Raw genomic sequence first — 18,908 nt, 5'->3', positions numbered from 1 at the left:
AGCTTTGATTTTCTCTTGATCATCAAGATTGATGAAGTTGACATAACCCATTAATTCTTTTATAATTTTTAAATTTGGAGGATAATCATTAATAGTTTCCCATAGATCAACATAATTCCTATAAACAAGGTTAGTTATGGGTCTATCAGATATAGCATGTGTAGGAAGAAAACAGTCTTGAGTTTGCCAACAACTTCTAGGGCTAATTTTTTTTTCTTGACTTTGCCTAGGACTAGTTTTAATTGATTTCTTCACCATTCCAATGGAGAATACAATTCAAGAGTAGTCCAGATTAATGACCTCTGGTTCTTACGATCCATTATGTGGTTATACATGGCTTTAGTTGAGACAAGAGCATGCATAACATATAGACTGGTTGCACACCAAATATACCATAAATGGTTTTTTGTAAATTTAAAATTTGGGTTTATCATGAATGGTAGAAGAAAAGGTATGTCTCGTAAGTAAGGATATGATTTGGGAGTTTCTTTTTTATAATCTTAGTCATGAAATAATAAAGGTTATTTCTGACATATTCTTTGAGTTAGGATAGTGAGTATATATATATATATATATATATATATATATATATATATATATATATATATATATATATATATATATATATATATATATATATATATATATATATATATATATATATTATATATATATATATATATATATATATATATCCCATGAGAAAGATTCTTAGTCATAGATGCATGGACTGGTAGAGGTTTAACCATAATAATCAGGGGGAAAATGTGTTGGGTAGTAATGATCTGGATGAGTTTCATAGGTCTGAAGAGAAAATCAGCGATCACATTTTGAGTTCCTTAAATATGTTTTACAATAAAATCATATATGAAAAATCAATCTTTGAGTCGAAGAGTTTGAGGATCTTGAGACATTTTATTTTTAAATTAAAGGATCTTAGGAAAAGATGGGTTATCCATCTGAACTTCAAATTAATAACCTCTTAGGTGGAAGTCGAATTTTTGGACACCCAACTTAACTGCAAGAGCTTCCTTATAAGTGGTGTGATAATGTTTTTCAGCTTCTTTGAATTGACCACAAGCATGACCACAATAATACTTTATCCCACCTTTTTCTTCTATTAAGACTGCTCCTCAATAATGATCACTGACATCAGTTTGTAAGATTCTCTTACCATTTCCCAGGATTTTCAGGACAAATGAAGTTTGTGCGATCTTTTTCAAAGCTTTTATTGCTTCAGTTTGATTTGTTCCACATGGTGGTGATTTTTTCTTGAGTAATTAGGACAGAAGACTCGTATATCTGGCTAACTTTGGTAGAAAATCTCTGATATAATTAATTATACCAAGAAATTACTAAATTTGCTTAATAGTAAGATTTATATCAATTAAATTTAACAATTTTGGAGCAATATGGGACTGAGGTTGGTATTTGCCTTGGGAGAAAAGCATTCATAGAAAACCAATTTATGTTTGGCCCAATTGGTTTTTCTTCTCAGAGAGAATCATTCCATGTTGTTTGGCTATTTGAAGGAATTTGCCCACTGTTTATGCGCTTTTTCTTCTTTTGAGAATAATAGCACATCATCAATATAGATGAATATACTATTGAGAATGTGTTCAAAATTTCTAGTCATGGCCTTTTGAAAAAGCGATGGAGCTACCTTGAGCCCAAATGGTAGCATTGTCCATTGGTATTGGGTGTTAGGAATGCAAAACACTATCTTCCAATAGTTCTCAAGGTTGATACCCAATTGTCAAAAAATTGACTGAAGATTGAACTTGGAATAGATTTGGGCATCTTTTATGAAAACATTTAAGAACGAGGCCTTTAGAATGAGAAATTTATCATCTTTGAGAAAATGATTTAGAGGTTTGTAGTCAATTACAAGCCTTTTTTTACTCTCATCTTTTCGGATGTCTTTTTCACATAAATTGTTTGGCAAGCCCACTCTGATTTAGTGGGTTCTATTAGACCTTGTATGAGCAGTTGGTTGCATTCGTCCCTAGCCAATGTATAATTTGATGGACTCATTCTTGGATGAGTGACCTTGGTTGGATTAACATCTTCATTGAGCTTAAAAGGAAGTTGAACAAAAAGTTTTCGTTTTTCCAAAGAGGTTTTGGATGGAGGAATTTTCCATGATTGTCTGCAAAAGTTTGAGTAGATTGAACTTGATTTCTTCATACCCAACAGAGATTTTAGAAAGGGAATATAGTTTCAATATTCCAGAATAGGGCTTGAATTATCTTTTGAATTTGATTCTTGTAGGGAGAATTTGAAGCCTATTTGTTGATGAATAGACATCCTTTCCTACAAAAATATCTTTATTTGGAAGATTTCTACCAATGACTCTTGTCCAGACTATGCAGTCTAGGAGGAATTTGATTCCTATCTTTTTCTTGGTCATTAAAATTGTCATAAAAAAATTTCCATTTATTGCTAAAAAGTATGTAACATGTGTCACCCATGATTCTGTTGGGAGAATGCTAGGATTCATCATTATAATTTGGACCCTAGTATCCATATAAGCTATAACTTTTTTGGGATGAGAAAATTTTGATGTGAGGACATGAATTTCAACACAAGGGAAATGAGGAGTAGGAAGAGAACTCCATATTTCTTTGAAGGAGTAAATCGATAAATATTTGACATCTCCTGATCTGAAAACGATGCTTCGTCAGACAAAGAGTTTTTGAGGGAAAAATTGTTTCTTCATCAATAGAGCTTTGTTCAAAATACAAAGATTCTAAATCTCCTTCTAAGGGTTGAAGAGAATTGATCAGCTTTGCGGCTTTGTTGGTATTATTAGGGCATTCCTTAGAAAAGTGTCTCTTTTACCCACAAACAAAGCATCTTTGATTTTTCCCTTTTCCTCTAAAAAGTTTCCTTTTAAAAAACTTCATAGTATTTTTTTTCTTTCCCTCGAAGATCCTACGAGGTTTGGTGTATTTTTGCTGATGATATTTCTTTTTTGTTGCACAACTACATCTTTTATCTTTACACTTGATCTCTAGGTAAGTCTTCTTGCATGCTTGGTAAAATTTGACTTTTGTTCTACGACCTCTGAGAAATGTTGATGCAATATGCATAGCTTTTTAAGTGCTTCTAAATTAAATTGATGAGTCTGGCCAAGACTCGTGGTTTTAATATCCTTTTGAGTTATTGCTAATATTATGTGAATCTCTGGCTGAAGTTCTTGATATAAAGAGGAGACATGTGTATTTTTAAGACTGGGGTCCTTAAATCCAGTGAGGACATGATACCTTTATGCCATTCTATGATAATGTCTGTCGAGGTGTTTTGTTTTGCGGGAACATTTTATCTCAAAGAATTCGTGTCTGCTTTTTCTATCAAATATCTTCATATCGCCAATAAATTCATGGTGAAGGACTCCAAGGATACTAGCAGTATTTTCTATTATGTGCAACTCATCTTGTTTGAATGTTCTAATATTATGATATCATTATTTCATAGTGTCAGTCATTCTACAACAAAATTCTTCAATAATTTTATAACTATCATCACTTGTTTTCATCATCTGAGTGTCAAGCCAAGTCCTAAATTCGAGGAGTCTTTTTCTCGAACAACTAAGTGGGATATCATCAAGCGTTAACCAAGGACCATTATTTACTTTTGTATTTTCGGTGATTGAAGTCCCTTCAGACGGTTCTTCATAAAAAGATGCTTGCTCTTTTATATTTGCGATGAAGAACCTAGGAATATAATTCTCTTGAGATTCTAACTTCAATGAAAGAATCTCAGTGTTTCATCAGCGGATGTATCTTGATAAGAATCGTTGTTATCATCCGAGGAGGAATCTTCACCCTTTTGTGTTAAGGATTCGGCAAGATAGTGATTTTCTCGGGAGAATTCATAATTTCCTATGATTGTCATTACTTGCAAACTTTTATCAGAAATTTCTTCTTCCTTTTGGAATTTTGGAGGAGGTGTTTCAGGAATATCCTGAGAGTCCTAGGATGAAGTGCTCAAACAGGCAACTTTCCCTTTTTTCTTGGTGGTTGAGGGGGCATTGGTTCTGTCAAATTTTGGTATGTGAGTTGTGGGTATGTATTTGACAAAATCTGGTGGAGATGAGGCATATGTAGGGTAGAAAGGAGAAATCTTTTCTGGCCGTGTGAAATATGTAGGGAAAGTATGAGGGTTAAAGAAAGAGTTTTCAACAGACTTGGGTTTCCTTTCAAGAGAATCCCTCAAGAAATCATCTATCTCTTTTAATTGAACTTGAGGACTTTTGATTTCTCTTTCCTTTTGGTCAAAAGTCTTGCCAAAAATTCTTCCTCCTAACATCTGTCTTAAGTCACGATCTAGTTGAGAGACTTGAGCTTTTAAGCTTCTGTAATGCTTTTGCATTTTCTAAGATAAAGTATTGAGATAATCATTTGTTTAGTCTATTTTCTCATCAATTTATCTACCATTTTGTCAAGATTCTGGAGGATATCATTTTGAGCAACCATGTCTTCTAATTATCAATTTAGAACTTCCTCAGCTTGAGTCAAAGGTTTAAGTTTTCATCAGGCTGGACTTCATTAGGGTGAGTGAAAAGTTTAGATGTTTTACCTGTGATTGGGTCCATTTTCCTTTCTAGAGCAAGAAATTGTTAGTTATAATCTGATGCTTTAGATAAGTATATAAAACAAGGGATTGACTCAATATTTTTTTGGAGGATCCAATCATTTACAATAGTATGAAGGTGACCACGTAACGAGAGTAGGGTCATCAAGTGACAACAAATTTTCTTTTATGAGCAGATTAAGAGTTTCCTCATAGATAGGGAGAAGTTTCTTTTTCTCATGGATTCCTACCCATGAGTCATTATCATGATCAAATATTTTTTTAGGAAAAGGAGATGGTTTGCACTTCCCTTTGTTCTTTCTTTTGGGGAGGATAATCTCTTTGTCAATCTCATCATCGTGCATTCAACTGTCACATCCTGGGTCGCATTTTTTAGGATGTTGGGTCGCATTTTTTAGGATCAACATCCCAAATGAAATGACCATCAATCTTGTCAGTATATATGGGTTTTCCTTTCGCTGTGACAGCATGAACCGTACACCAATCCTCTTTAAGTATTGGTTGGATCATCATGGTTTGGAAAATAGGAGAAATTGAACTTGACCCTCTGTCTAGCTGTTTGAAAATCATGGATAGAGTAATATCGTTAAAGCTTACATTATAATTTAGAAAAACAATAAGGATAACACTTCCCGCATGGAGTGTGCTTAGAACAGACCATATTACAACATTTTCGTAATAGAGATAACTTGAATCTAGAAGAGCTATCTTGCAGAAGACAACCTGATTTTTCCTTTCATGGAGAGAGAGGATAAGTCTAACAACTCCAAAATGTAAAGTTTTTGTATCCTTTGGATTTTCAGAGATTTACGAGACTCTTACAGGTCTCTAAATCTACATATTATTCTTGGTTGGTAGCTCTCATACTACATTGGTCTATTCGAAACGACTATACATACTCTTTCATATGAGGGTCATTTGTAGAGATTTTATGAGACTCTTACATGTCTCTAAATCTACATATTATTCTTGGTTGGTAGCTCTCATACTACATTGGTCTATTCGAAACGACTATACATACTCTTTCATATGAGGGTCATTTGTAGAGATTAGTTTTTTATGGATCAGATAATTATTTTGTCTTTTGAAGATATTATAAGGACATAAAAAGGAAGGTATTGTTTCATCAATTTAAGCATCTTCCGGAACATACGAATATTCAATGAGATTTTTTATTTTGTGAGACAACAAACATCCCACCATAAACATAACAAAGTCTCAAAGATAGACTACCAATTAAAACTAACAATTAAATCTCCTATGTGAATATATTAATATGTAAAGTCTCCTAACAAGTAATTAAAACTCAAGATAAATTAAAGAAGAAGAAAACAGTAATTAAAGTAAAAAAGTCTTATTCATGCAGTGGTAAAGTCTTATTGACAATTGTATCACAATGTATCAGAATTTTTGTATTCTTATCCCCTGCGTATCAGAGACATATGCCATTATCAGAGAGCGCATCAATACAATTCTAAGGAGATTTTAGAGCATCCGTAATTGAGTAGTTTTCAACTATTTCAGAGCGCATCAATACAATTCAAAGGAGCTTTTAGAGTATCTGTGAGTAGTTTTCAACAGATGATATTGGTTGACAGAAATGTGAAGCTTTTGTTAAGCATTTATTTTTCACACTACTTTTGATAGGAACAATGTTCCAATGTGCTAATAGCTTTCCTGATTTACATACATTAGTTCATATCTGATACATTAGCAAGCACCTCGAGGGTTGCAGTAAACATCAGTTTTTCTCTAAAAGGAAAAACAAGTTTGTACACAGAATTTTTCAATGCAGATCAGTTCCTCACAGGTTCAAGAGACAAATCCACAAGATCAAACTTGGCGAGTTCAAAACATTACGCTAGAAAACCTAGGATTACAAGTTACAATGCTACGGTCATGAACTTATGCATGATACAACATTTGAATTCTGCGAAGAATTCAAACACCAAAACGAAAGAGAAACTGCAACTAAGGTTATATCACCAAACGCATCGATAGGTAACATGCATCTGGGTGATTTCACCGCTGTAGGTAACTTTAACTACCTGCCCCCTCTGAAGTCCATAATATCGAGCAATTGCATCTGTCTGTAGCATCCGGGGAAGCTGTGAATAACAAGACTTAATATAAGAATACTAGCATTGGAATATGATCAGCAATGCAGAAATTCAAGATTCATGAAATACAAGTTACAACATATATGTGATAAAAGAGACTACATACGAAATATCTAGAAGTTATCGACTGACCTGCTTTTCTTGTATATTGTACTTCTTCAGGAGATTTTTTTTCTGCTTATCGGTCAGAACCTGATGCTTTGGCTTCAACACGTGCTTTGTAATATTAACAAGCAAGTCTGTGATCTGAACAGTATTAAAGGCTTCAATGAGATTTTGCGCATGAAACTGATATTTTTGTCGGCAAAAATAAGAAAGCAAAAAGGACAGAGACACCTAACTCCTAACTCTTCCGGTAGGATTTATCAAGTATGAAGTAAATAAGACTGTTGTAGGGATTATTAACTCATAAGTACTTAATGGACCGTCATAAAAACACTTCGAAGACAGGATACAAAGTCAAGACATTCAGAATGAGATGCCGTTGTTACTCACTACTTTTAAAGCATCTCAAACTTGATGGTATCTTATCGACATTTGTATGTCAGTTTTTTTCCTCGATAAGTTCTTTTCCAGTTTCAACATGACAGAATGTCAAACATACAAAAAGATTGATCAATAGCAATTTTAGTACACTCTAGAGTGACACACACAACCCTTTTTTAGAACGGTGGCCTCTTTCTTACTTAACTATATTTATTAGAACAGGACGCACAGAATTTAAGGACCGGTACAAGGTAGATAAGATTGAGATCTTAGATAGGATCGGGGAGGCGATTCAAGATCCTAAATCGTAACATGGATCATAAGATCCTTAGAAATTCATAAAACTAATGTGTACACAGATGCAGATACGGTGAGTACACATAGAGTCCAAAAAGCACTAACTCAACTGCTCCGACAAGTTTGCAAAAAGATTCCACTAATCGCAACAAAAAATAATTTTGTATAGACTCAAACCGGAAAACGGTCGTAAAAATTCATAAAACTGTACAGGTATACAACCCGGCACACTATTTTAAACACTTTGGTCCAGTAGATTGTATGAATTTTATCTTCATATGGATGTATAAGGAGATAAATAATTAGCCCACTCTTGAGATTTTCTAAGTCGTTGAGTTGAAAATGTCATGTTAGTTTGGATATAGAGATGATGACAAATTAATGTTTGCACCAACTAGAATTATATAACTGTTTAAATACAGATGAAAACTTGGTACAGTTGACTGATATGCAAAATGTGAAAGATTAACATTCAATTTACCGAAAGCAGACAAAAATCAGAATCAAGCAGAATATTCAGATATTAAATTTGGTTTATTTTCAGCTGCCACATATTTAAACCTATTTATTTTAACGGTTTACCTGACTGTTCTCTAACACGACAGGATTTTCAAATGGGGAAATTTATATACTTTTGATGCAATGTAATGATGGTTTCTCCTACTAATGAACTTATGAAGAAAATTAGAAAAATCTCTCTCATCTTTTATTCCAAAAGTCCAAGCATGGTTGTCAAACTTGTGAGTAAACTCTTAAGTTTACGTGCCTAGGTAGCAAGCCCTGGTTACAAGTTAATATGCCTAGGTAGCGAATTCATTTATGGGGTCAGTCTGTAATCCTGAAAGTAGTCTGGGGTGTTACAATTCTCAACGGAGTTCCCTATGTGCAGCCACCCTCCTTCCTTAGGGTGACTTCCCCTCAATGTTGTTTCCGTAATTGGGTGCGGTTTCCTCTTGCAGTTGCAGAGTTGAGGTTTTGTGTTAGCTCCTTTGAAGTCAGATACTATCGCTAATGTTGTGGTTAGTTGTAAGTAGAATATTGATTTAGTACGTATCTTTGTCATTTATAGGTCTTTTAACATTACCTAAATTCTGAGCTTTGTACACTCTGACAACAACCTTGATTACAAAATTCTTCCCAAAATTTCATCTTCAAAAAGTTTAAGTAATCATTTCCATATTTTTTCTAAGATGCCCACAATTCCTAATTAATTCAATTTCTTTATTCTTTATAGAATTAAATTTCCTTTGCAAAGACAGATTGCCATTTTCTAACCGTTAAACAAACACAAAATTGTACTTTTTTACCCTAAAGTTGCACTTGCATGCAACTTTAGGGTTAGATTAAACATCAAATATATTCATCAAAATAGAAAAATCAGTGCCATCAGATACCATTTAGAAACAAGTATGCACAATCATAGAGATAAATTTCACAAACACAGAAAAAACATGAAACAACCTTACCTGAAAAATTTCAACTTTGAAAGATAGAAGATTAACCGCCTTCAAAGCCTGGCTAGTAATCTGACTTTGCACGATCAAAATGAGACCACTGAGAGTGTCTCTATTCACAATCTGTCCAGCAATGTTCCTAATCACATTCACTTTCACAATCCCTGGCCCACTGAAAATCACTAAAATCTACAAAATCCAACAAACAAAAAATCATCATAATAAATCCAACAGAACAACAAAACAATAATAAGTGTTGTACATTCAATCAATCAAGAGAGAGAATATAGACCCTTTTAGAGGGGTCAGTGCTATGACTAGCAGTAAAACGGAGTCGATCAACATCAGGAGATTGGCCATGAACTTGACGAAATTCTTCAAGAGAGAGCTGGATTTCGGGAGAGGGAATGGAGTAGCCTCTGTCTTTCAGCATCTCGAGTGTTGTTCTGCGAGAAAGGTAGTAACGGTGACTCTCTATGCTTCCATCGTCGGTCTTGGTAATTAAGCACTTGGGTGGTTCTTGTTGGTGTACTTGTGGTGGTGCATCTCCGTTCTGAATCTCCATAGCTGTTGCAGTTTCAAGAAACAGGTTGTGTACTCCGTTTTCTTCTGCCATCATAACTCTCTTTTTCGTTCTCTCTCTACTTCGCTTCTGCCTCTTAACTCTACACTTACTAGTACTAGTACTTATGTTGTGTTTCTTTATAATTTTTTATTATAGTTATTACTAAATGTTTACATAGTAAATTGTGAAATCAAACAACTTTACCATCAATAATAGTAATAATTATATACATAATTACCGTCCTCTTTCAATTATATAAATAATTATATATTTTTAATAATTTTTCGTTCAACAATTAATGATTTGGTTAACTATCTTATATATATTAAAACAATAATAATTATAAAATAACCCTTATCAAATATTGATAATGATAAAAACAATATTAATTAAATAATTTTTTTTTTAAAATACATTAAAAATTAAAATGAGTAATTAATTTTGTGGCACTTATTTATTTCAAATAACAGTGATTTTGGGATGAACGAGGATTTTATCATATTTTTAGTATTTTTTCCATGTTCTTTTTATTTAAATTTATTTTAAAAGTTAAAATTATTTTTTAATTATTTTAATATTAATTAAATGACCCAAATACACAAAAAATTATATATATATATATATATATATATATATATATATATATATATATATATATATATATATATGTATATATTAAATGTGTAGTACTTTATATAACATTTGGATATTTTTTTGTGTTATGTGATGCGGTTTGACATAAGTAGGTGAGATAATATAGACGATATTTACTTTCTTGTATTCAAGCTCGACATCCTAATTAATCCCCGTTTTCTATACTTAAATCCTACTCTTTCGTAAATCACCATTCTTTGCCTCGATCCTCTAATAGATGAATAATTAAACATGAAATTCATCCCGAAACAAGTTCATGTACCTCGCTCTACTCATATTCTCGCATTTGAATCAAATTTTTATATCAAAATAGTCTTTTCCCCTAAATCTATAATCTATGGAGTTCTTATTTGTTAGGCTACCGAAAAGAAGATGCATCTTGTTGGTATAGGTAGTATCAATCAGCTTATATGCACTCCTTCAACCACGAAATCTCATACCTGCACAGCCTCAAACTCCCTCTCATTTTGAAGTGAATTCAGTTTATGCCTAGAAGTTGCCAGGAGCCGCTCATTGTCATGTCTTCTACACTGGCGACCACTCCCGGCCCTCGTCAGCCTCAAGTGTTACATGTCCACCAGCTTCCTATCGCATATCGAAAAATACGATTTTTCGTAGAGGCATTTGGACGCTCACAAAAAAATGATTCGAACAGAGTCGCCATTGAACTTTATTTTTTCCAAAGAAAGAAAGGGAAAATATCGATAAAACCCTTAAAAGAAAAAAGAAGATGGTTGTCTCAACCATATTCCGGTTCGGGAGTCGATTACGCAAGGGGAAGGTATTAGCACCCCTCACGTCCGTCGTACTCAACGCGAACCTTTTTGTTGAACTTGTGATTGAATGTTAGCTTATGTTACTTGTTTCCTTCTAATGATAAAAATGAAAAAAGAAAAAGGGTCACAAAAATGTTTTTATTAGGGTGCTTGACGAAATTGCGGGTCTCGCTCCTACGTATCCTCAGGTACAATGAGGAGTTCAAAGCTACGTAGTTCTGTGCAGAAAATGATGTATTGGTTGATTAAAAGTGTCACTTTAGACATTTCGAGTGATTAAATCTTTGCTTGTTTCTCGCTCTTGGAGATTGAAGCATTTGCTTTTTTCATGTTGAAAACGATAAAGCATACTCATTTCAAAAAAGAAACTTTTAATCGGTTGATTTGTTTTAATGGACAAGTGTTTAGATCGTATTTTAACAGTTAAACGTTGACTTGCATACTCGCGAGGGATACTTAAGCGCTAGTTTATATATGCGTTAAGATAGACTAAACAATGCCTTTTCGAAAAACATTTTCGGTCGCACGGGGCAAGAAAATAGGTTTGATGTGTTAGGTGTTTTTAGGTGAATGACGGGTACCTGGTGAGAGTGAGATGTAAGCCTCGGGACCAATTACTCGGGGTTTATTAGAATGCTAGACTCTAACAAACATTTTTCATTCAATGTCTTTGTGAAAATTGTTTGATGGACAATGAACATTTAATAAGAACGAGCATCTCGGGACTGATTGTTCAAAGGTTCTACTGGAATGCTAGACTCCAACAATCCCTCTTTTTATCCAAGTTTGCATTAAGTGTTTTAGAAACGAAAGAAAAAATAAACGGCTAGCCCAAGACGTGTGCCTCGGGACCGATCATTCGAGGATTCAAGGAATGCGAGACTCCAAATATCCTATTTCTTTCACGTCAGTTTAGAAAAAAAGATTTTGAATTGCTATATCAGGAAAAGATTTGCATCGTATTGATATGAAATGAATCAGGTTTAAAATGAATTACTTGGTGTTAGGCGAAGTTTTATATTGGAAATAATGGCTTGATTATTTATCATTATTAATAATCATCTATTTATTTACTTAATTATAATAATTGAAATAAATATAACTAAACAAAATGAAAATGAAAATTATGTTGAGAAAATAATTTATTTCAATTATACTATTATTATTATTATATTACTTACATTATTATCTTATTTAAACAATAAAATATCAAAACATAAAATAAATGGGTAATGAAATTCCGGTATGCAGATTCTGGATGTCGTACACGATGTCACGACACCAGGGTCATCACATTGTCACACCACAAACAATAACAGGATTTAAGTAAGCATCACTTAAGTAAATAACACAACTAGTTGTTAACCTAGTTCGGTGCAACTTCACCTACATATGAGGGCTACCAAACCAGGAAGGAGATCCACTATCATATAATTAATTCGAAGTTCTAAACAACCTCGGTTTTTACAAACTTCTCACCTAATCTTTACCCATGGAAGTTTCTATCTAAGACTTTCCTAGATATGAGACTGCTCTCACTTCCCTTAGATCACACAACAGTGACAATAACTTATATCAGAAAACCAAATCCACTATTGCTTAAAAGCTCATGAGGGATTGACAATTACAACTCAATAAAACAAGTCCAATTCAAGTATCAAAGAGATACTCGAATGACTCACGAAATTCAAAGACAACTAAACCCTAACACGGACAATATTCAGCGTTGCTTCGATGCCTTCTTAGATTTAGAAACGATATATAAATAGAAATAAAAAGACACGGGCTTCAGGCTTGATTGACAGTAGATCCAAGGACTCTACACAATCTTCTGCAGATTTGATTCCAATCAAATAAAATGTTTCCTAAAATGTTTTAACATCTTTACTTCGAAAACAAGGCAAAGCAAAACAGTCATTTGCTTTTAGAAAACGCGTTTCTTGACCCATAGATCTCGTGAAATAAATATTCAGAGGATCTTCATATATCCCACAAATAGAAACAAATCTTTCAAGAAATTGAATCAGGGCACACTCCAATATTGAACCAACATGTCAGGACATCTTATCCAACATCTTGCTTGAATACTTGTTTTTCAAAAATGCAGTCAATCACTATACACCAGACCTAACAATCTCCCCCTTTGGAAAATTTTGGCTAAAACAACCTTTGCATAGACCAACTAGAAAGAGGGTAAAGATCACATCAATAAAACCAACACACGAGCATAAAAAAACATGATCTTTTACAAACCATAAACAACAGAGACAAGCACAACAGAAAAGAACATAGCCTCACATCTGAGAGAAATAAACTCTCACACGAAGAACTTGCTTAAGAGAAAAATAAATTCTCTTAGTCAGGATGTTAATACATTTGATCTGACTTTATTAAAACAGACAACCCACATGAAATCATCTTATCACCATAGGCTCAAAAAGAAAATGCTCCCCCTGAGTAGCAGATCAGGGGCAAGATCTACCCCCTTCCATAAGTACTCCCCCTCAAGGGGAAAGATTCATGGCAGGGCTATCAATCTACCACATAATTACTCCCCTTTTTAGCCAAAAAGTTGACAAACACAAACAAGCTTTAGATGTAGCAAAGTAATCAAAAGTTAAGTTACAGACCAATAGCATTTTAAAGTGCATAAATATTCAGGGCATAGACCACAAAAAACAACTAGAAACACAAACAGAACATAGAAGAACCAAAATACTTCAGTTTTTATCACGGTTGGTTGTCTCTTCATCAACACTTGCACCATTATCATCTTCATTGGCATCTTCTTCACTGGTAACTTCTTTACCTGCATCATCACCTTTCAGATTTTCTTATTCTTCAGACAAGGCCTTTATCAGGATCTCAAGCCTGCTCTTCCTCTCAGTACAACCTTTTATAATGTCATCCAAGGTTTCTCATGTATCTTTTAGGTCAGCTAGGATTCCTGCTCTAGTAGTAGACCTGGAAGGTTTCTAGCCAGATGTCATGACAATATCTGGAACATGTTTCCAGTGAAAAGCCTATAATGTAATGACAGAGGGGGATCTCTTTTGCAGACACTGCCAAAGCCAGTTACAATTTTCATTAATCCAGCTTCTTGCATCAGACTCATCACTTTTTTGCATTCAAAATCATATTTGCCAAGTTCTCTTTCCAGCGCCAGTCTTCTTGGGTAAACAAATTTCTATTTTTCTACATTCTCCACAAAGTGAAAGGAGATGTTTTCGATTGGAACTTCAGGAGTATTTGCTGGAATCTTCTTCCCAGAAGCTTGCTTTCTTATGGTAGAGTTGATGTCTTGAACATTGTATTTGATATCATAATCAGATTCACTAGACTCAGAATGGACTTCCTTCATCTTAAGAGATTTCTTCTTGGAAATAGGAGTAACTACCTTGCTTCAACCTTTTGTAGGGCCAACACTAGTTCTTCTCCTGAGATATTTTGAGGGCGTGCTAGAGGATTCAACAGCTTTACATTTTCTGTTCTTTAACCTTTTAGTTATTCCTGGAGCCAGTCTTTTACTAATGGGATCATCATCAGAGTCTATATCATATATATTTTACTATGTCTGTAGATTGATCCTTCTTCTCTTTAGAGTTTGCTTCTTTGTCAGCTCAGCCATGGCATCAGAATCCTCTTTGACTTTTTATTTTTTTGGAGACTGAGTAGACACATTGACATCATATTTATCCAGAGGGGTTTCAGTAGTGTTATCAGGTTGGGCCAAGGATATGGAGACATCTGGAACAACAGCAGTCTTAGGTTCAATACCCCAAACTTGAGAGATCAACACACAAATATTCTTATATATGTCATCTATATTAGCAACAATCATGATATATTTACTCAAAGTAGTAAAAAAATCTAGGTTTACTAGTGTTTTCATAGGTTTCAACATTTTCCATAACATTTTGGATAACATGACATTTTGTAGAAGCATCAACATTAGGTTCAACATTAATAGGATTCAGGTACAGGCTAGTTATCAAATGAGGTTTCTTGACAGCAGTAAAGGGTTTAAGAATTTTTTCATTACTTGCAGTTATATATGGATAAGAAGAGGTACTTACTTTAGAGGGCTTGCCCTTTATCGACGCAGATGTTCTAGGCTTCCTTATAGGGGTTGCATAGTCAGGAACCATAGAGATAGGAACAACATCAGTAATAACTTTAGAGAGATTTATATCAGTACCGATGTTCTTAGGGTTCAATTACTCTTTGGTGTGCTTGCCAGGAGTTGAGACATAAGGTTAATACATTTTGGAGTTTTGATGTTGAGGTATGAACTTCAAAGAGAAGATAGAGAGATGAGGGTGTCCGAGAATAAAATTCATAGAAAGAGAGAGAGAGAGAGAGAGAGAGAGAGAGAGAGAGAGAGAGAGAGAGAGAGAGAGAGAGAGAGAGAGAGAGAGAATCATGAGGGTAGAATGAATGATATTGATGGAGTAGGTAGGATAGTGTGTTGGGAAAATAAGGAAGGTTTGTAATGATTTTCCTTGAGTTTTGTGCACCATTAAATGGAGGGAAGAGAAAATTTGATTTTCATGTCTCCATATCAGTAATTGCTATAATTCTTCAAGCATGCAAATGCCCAATTCACCCCTTAACTTTTCAAATTGATTTGCATCCAAAGCTTTAGGGAAAATATCTGTCAGTTGCTTCTCAGTAGCTACATGCTCAAGAGTAACAATTTTGTCTTCAACAAGATCCCTGATAAAATGATGACGAATATCAATATGCTTAGTTTTGTTATACTGAATAGGATTATTAGATATGTTGATAGCACTTAGGTTGTCACAATATAATGTCATGACATTTTGCTGGACATTGTTTTCTTCTAACATTTATTTCATCCAAATTAATTGAGAGCAACTGCCTCCTACTGTAATATATTCAGCCTCAGCCATAGGTAATGACACACAATTTTGCTTCTTACTGAACCAAGATATTAGATTATTTCCCAAGAAGAAACATTATCCAGAAGTGCTTTTCCTATCATCAGCACTGCCTGCCCAATCTGCATCATAGTATCCTATAAGCAAGGAATTTGCATTTTGAGAATACAACATGCCATACCCACTAGTACCATTGATGTATTTCAAGATCCTCTTTACTTTATTAATGTGACTAATTTTAGGCTCAACATGATATCTAGCACATACTCCTACAACAAAGGTGATGTCTGGCCTGCTAGCTGTAAGATACAAAAGAGTATCAATCATACTCTTGTACAAACTTTGATCCATATCAACACCTTTTTCATCCTTAGTTAATTTCAAGTGAGTTGCTTCAGGTGTCCTTTTGTGACTAACACTTTCTATGCCAAACTTCTTCACTATATTATCAACATACTTTCTTTGAGAAATGAAGATAGTATCATCCATTTGTTTAACTTGAAGACCAAGAAAATAGGTTAATTCACCAACATGACTCATCTCAAATTCAGATTGCATCTGCTTGAAAAAATGTTGAACCATCTGGTTCGGCATCCCTCCAGACATAATGTCATCAACATATATTTGGGCTATCATGAGTTTACCATGTTCTTCTTTAATAAACAAGGTCTTGTATGTTCCCCATTTCATGTATCCATTATTGACAAGAAACTCAGTTAACCTTTCATACCAAGCTCTAGGTGCTTGCTTCAATCCATAGAGAGCTTTCCTTAGTTTGTAAACATGATCTAGAAAACTAGGATCTATGAACCCCTTGAGTTGTTCAACATACACTTCTTCATTCAAGTACCCGTTCACGAAGGCGTTTTTCACATCCATCTAAAATAGCTTGAATTTTAGTATACATGCCACTCCTAAAAGCAATATTATGGATTCAAGACGAGCAGCATGTGCAAAAGTCTCATCAAAATCAACTCCTTCAATTTAAGTGTAACCTTAAGAAACAATCCTAGCCTTGTTTCTGGTTACAATTCCATTTTCATCAGTTTTATTCTTGTAAATCCATTTTGTGCCAATAATATTCATCCCTTCAAGCCTTGGAACTAGGTCCTACACTTCATTCCTTTTGAACTTCCCTAGTTCTTATTGCATAGAATTGATCCAGAATTCATCAGTTAAGGCCTCTTTCACATTTTTAGGTTCAAAATTTGAGACAATGCAGACATTGGATATCATATCTCTGGATATAATGGTGACTCCTTCATTAATATTTCCAATAATGAGCTCCTTTGGATGGTCTTTCTGAATTCTGATAGAGGGACCTTTGTTGGCTTGAGGGTTATCTTATTCAGACCTTGCTGGCTCAATGTTGGACTTAATGTCTTCCACATCTTCTGAAGCATCAGTCTGCTGAGATGATATTCCAACATCTTTATCGACATCAGTCCCTTTTACAATAATTGAATCATAAACCACAACATTAATGGATTCAATCATGACCTTGGTTCTGGAGTTAAATATCCTGTAAGCTCTGCTGTCTGTAGAGTAACCAAGAAATATCTCTTCATCACTTTTGGGATCCATCTTTCTCCTTTGATCGCTATCAACCAGAATATAGAATTTACTCCCAAACACATGAAAATATTTAACAGTAGGTTTCCTTCCTTTCCATAATTCATAGAGAGTAGATGAAGTACCAGCTCTCAGAGTAACACGATTATGGATATAGCAAGCAGTGTTCATTGCTTCAGCCTAAAAATGATAAGGAAGAGTCTTTTGCATGAAGCATGACTCTAGATGATTCTTGTAATGTTTTTTACTTGCGCTCAATAACTCCATTTTGCTGAGGAGTTATGGGAGATGAGAACTCATGACCAATACCTTCAGAAGAACAAAATTCAGATTTTTTATTTATTTTCAAACTCCTTGCCATTGTCACTTCTGATTCTGACAATCACATTTTCCTTCTCTCTTTGAAGGCGTTGACAAATGTCTTTGAATACCTCAAAAGTGTCTGATTTCTCTCTGATAAAATTCACCAAGTAAACCATGAAAAATCATCAACAACCATATAGACATACCTCTTTCCACCAAGACTTTTAACTTGCATAGGCCCCATCAAGTCGATATGAAGAAGTTCTAAAACTTTGGAAGTAGTCTGATGTTGGAACTTCGGGTGTGACATCTTGGTTTGCTTCCCAATTTGACACTCACCACATACTTTACCCTCCTCAAGTTTGAGCTTTGGTATACCTCTAATAGCTTCTTCAAACAAAATCTTCTTTATACCTTTGAGATTCAGATGTTCAAGCTTTTGGTGCCACAACTTGACTTCATCTTTCTTGGACATTAATCATGTGGAGGAACAAGTAGTTTCTTGTGGTATCCATAAATAACAATTGTATTTAGACCTAACTCCTCTCATCATAACATCATTCTTCTCATTTGTAACCAAATATTCCGACTTGGTGAAATTGACTTTTAAACCTTGGTCACATAACTAACTAATACTGATGAGATTTGTAGTTAGTCCTTTCACAAGCAGAACATCATCTAGTCTAGGAAGATCAGTGCAACCTATCTTTCATATCCACATGATTTCACCTTTAGCTCCATCACCAAACGTGACAAAACTAGAGGAATAATATTTAATGTCCATCAAATACTTCTTGACCCCTGTCATGTGTCTTGAGCAACCACTGTCAAAATACCAGTCTTCTCTAGATGAAGCTCTAAGAGAAGTAAGAGCTATAAGACTAGAGACAACAACCTTAGGTTTCCAGTCCTTTCTAGTTTTAATCATCACATAATTAGCCCTAGGATATGTTGGATGTTTTGGATAACCATACAGTCTGTAACAAAAAGGCTTTATATGTTCATATTTACCACATTAATGATATTTCCAAGGCAAAAACTTGACTTTAGTTTAAGTTTCCTGATGTCTGGCAGGTTGTTGTAACATTTGCTCGGACATCATGGGCTCATACTCCCTTTCTGGAGGAATAAATTTTGTCACAGGGGTTTTTCCTTTCAGAGATTGGTAAGCAAAACCTATACCG

At 34.4% G+C, this 18,908-nt stretch overlaps 2 protein-coding genes across 2 annotated transcripts; both read right to left on the bottom strand.

The window, feature by feature from the left end:
- Positions 1-6,183: 6,183 nt before the first annotated feature.
- LOC127126413 (DNA-directed RNA polymerases IV and V subunit 5B) lies at positions 6,184-9,746 on the bottom strand. Its single transcript, XM_051055341.1, has 4 exons — positions 9,246-9,746; positions 8,966-9,142; positions 6,849-6,962; positions 6,184-6,704 (listed from the first exon to the last, which is right to left on the bottom strand). The coding sequence occupies exons 1-4, from the start codon at positions 9,570-9,572 to the stop codon at positions 6,579-6,581; spliced, it is 744 nt and encodes a 247-aa protein (XP_050911298.1). The 5' UTR covers positions 9,573-9,746; the 3' UTR covers positions 6,184-6,578.
- Positions 9,747-13,668: 3,922 nt separating this feature from the next.
- On the bottom strand, positions 13,669-16,539 carry LOC127130501 (uncharacterized mitochondrial protein AtMg00810-like). The gene is made up of 2 exons (XM_051059497.1): positions 16,041-16,539; positions 13,669-13,757 (listed from the first exon to the last, which is right to left on the bottom strand). Exons 1-2 carry the CDS (start codon positions 16,537-16,539, stop codon positions 13,669-13,671), a joined length of 588 nt encoding a protein of 195 aa, XP_050915454.1.
- Between the last annotated feature and the right edge of the window lie 2,369 nt (positions 16,540-18,908).

Source organism: Lathyrus oleraceus, chromosome 3, assembly GCF_024323335.1.
Source record: "Lathyrus oleraceus cultivar Zhongwan6 chromosome 3, CAAS_Psat_ZW6_1.0, whole genome shotgun sequence".
Lineage (NCBI taxonomy): Eukaryota > Viridiplantae > Streptophyta > Magnoliopsida > Fabales > Fabaceae > Lathyrus > Lathyrus oleraceus.
The sequence above is the reverse complement of the archived record's forward strand: the minus strand, read 5'-3'. Positions and strand labels throughout refer to the sequence as shown.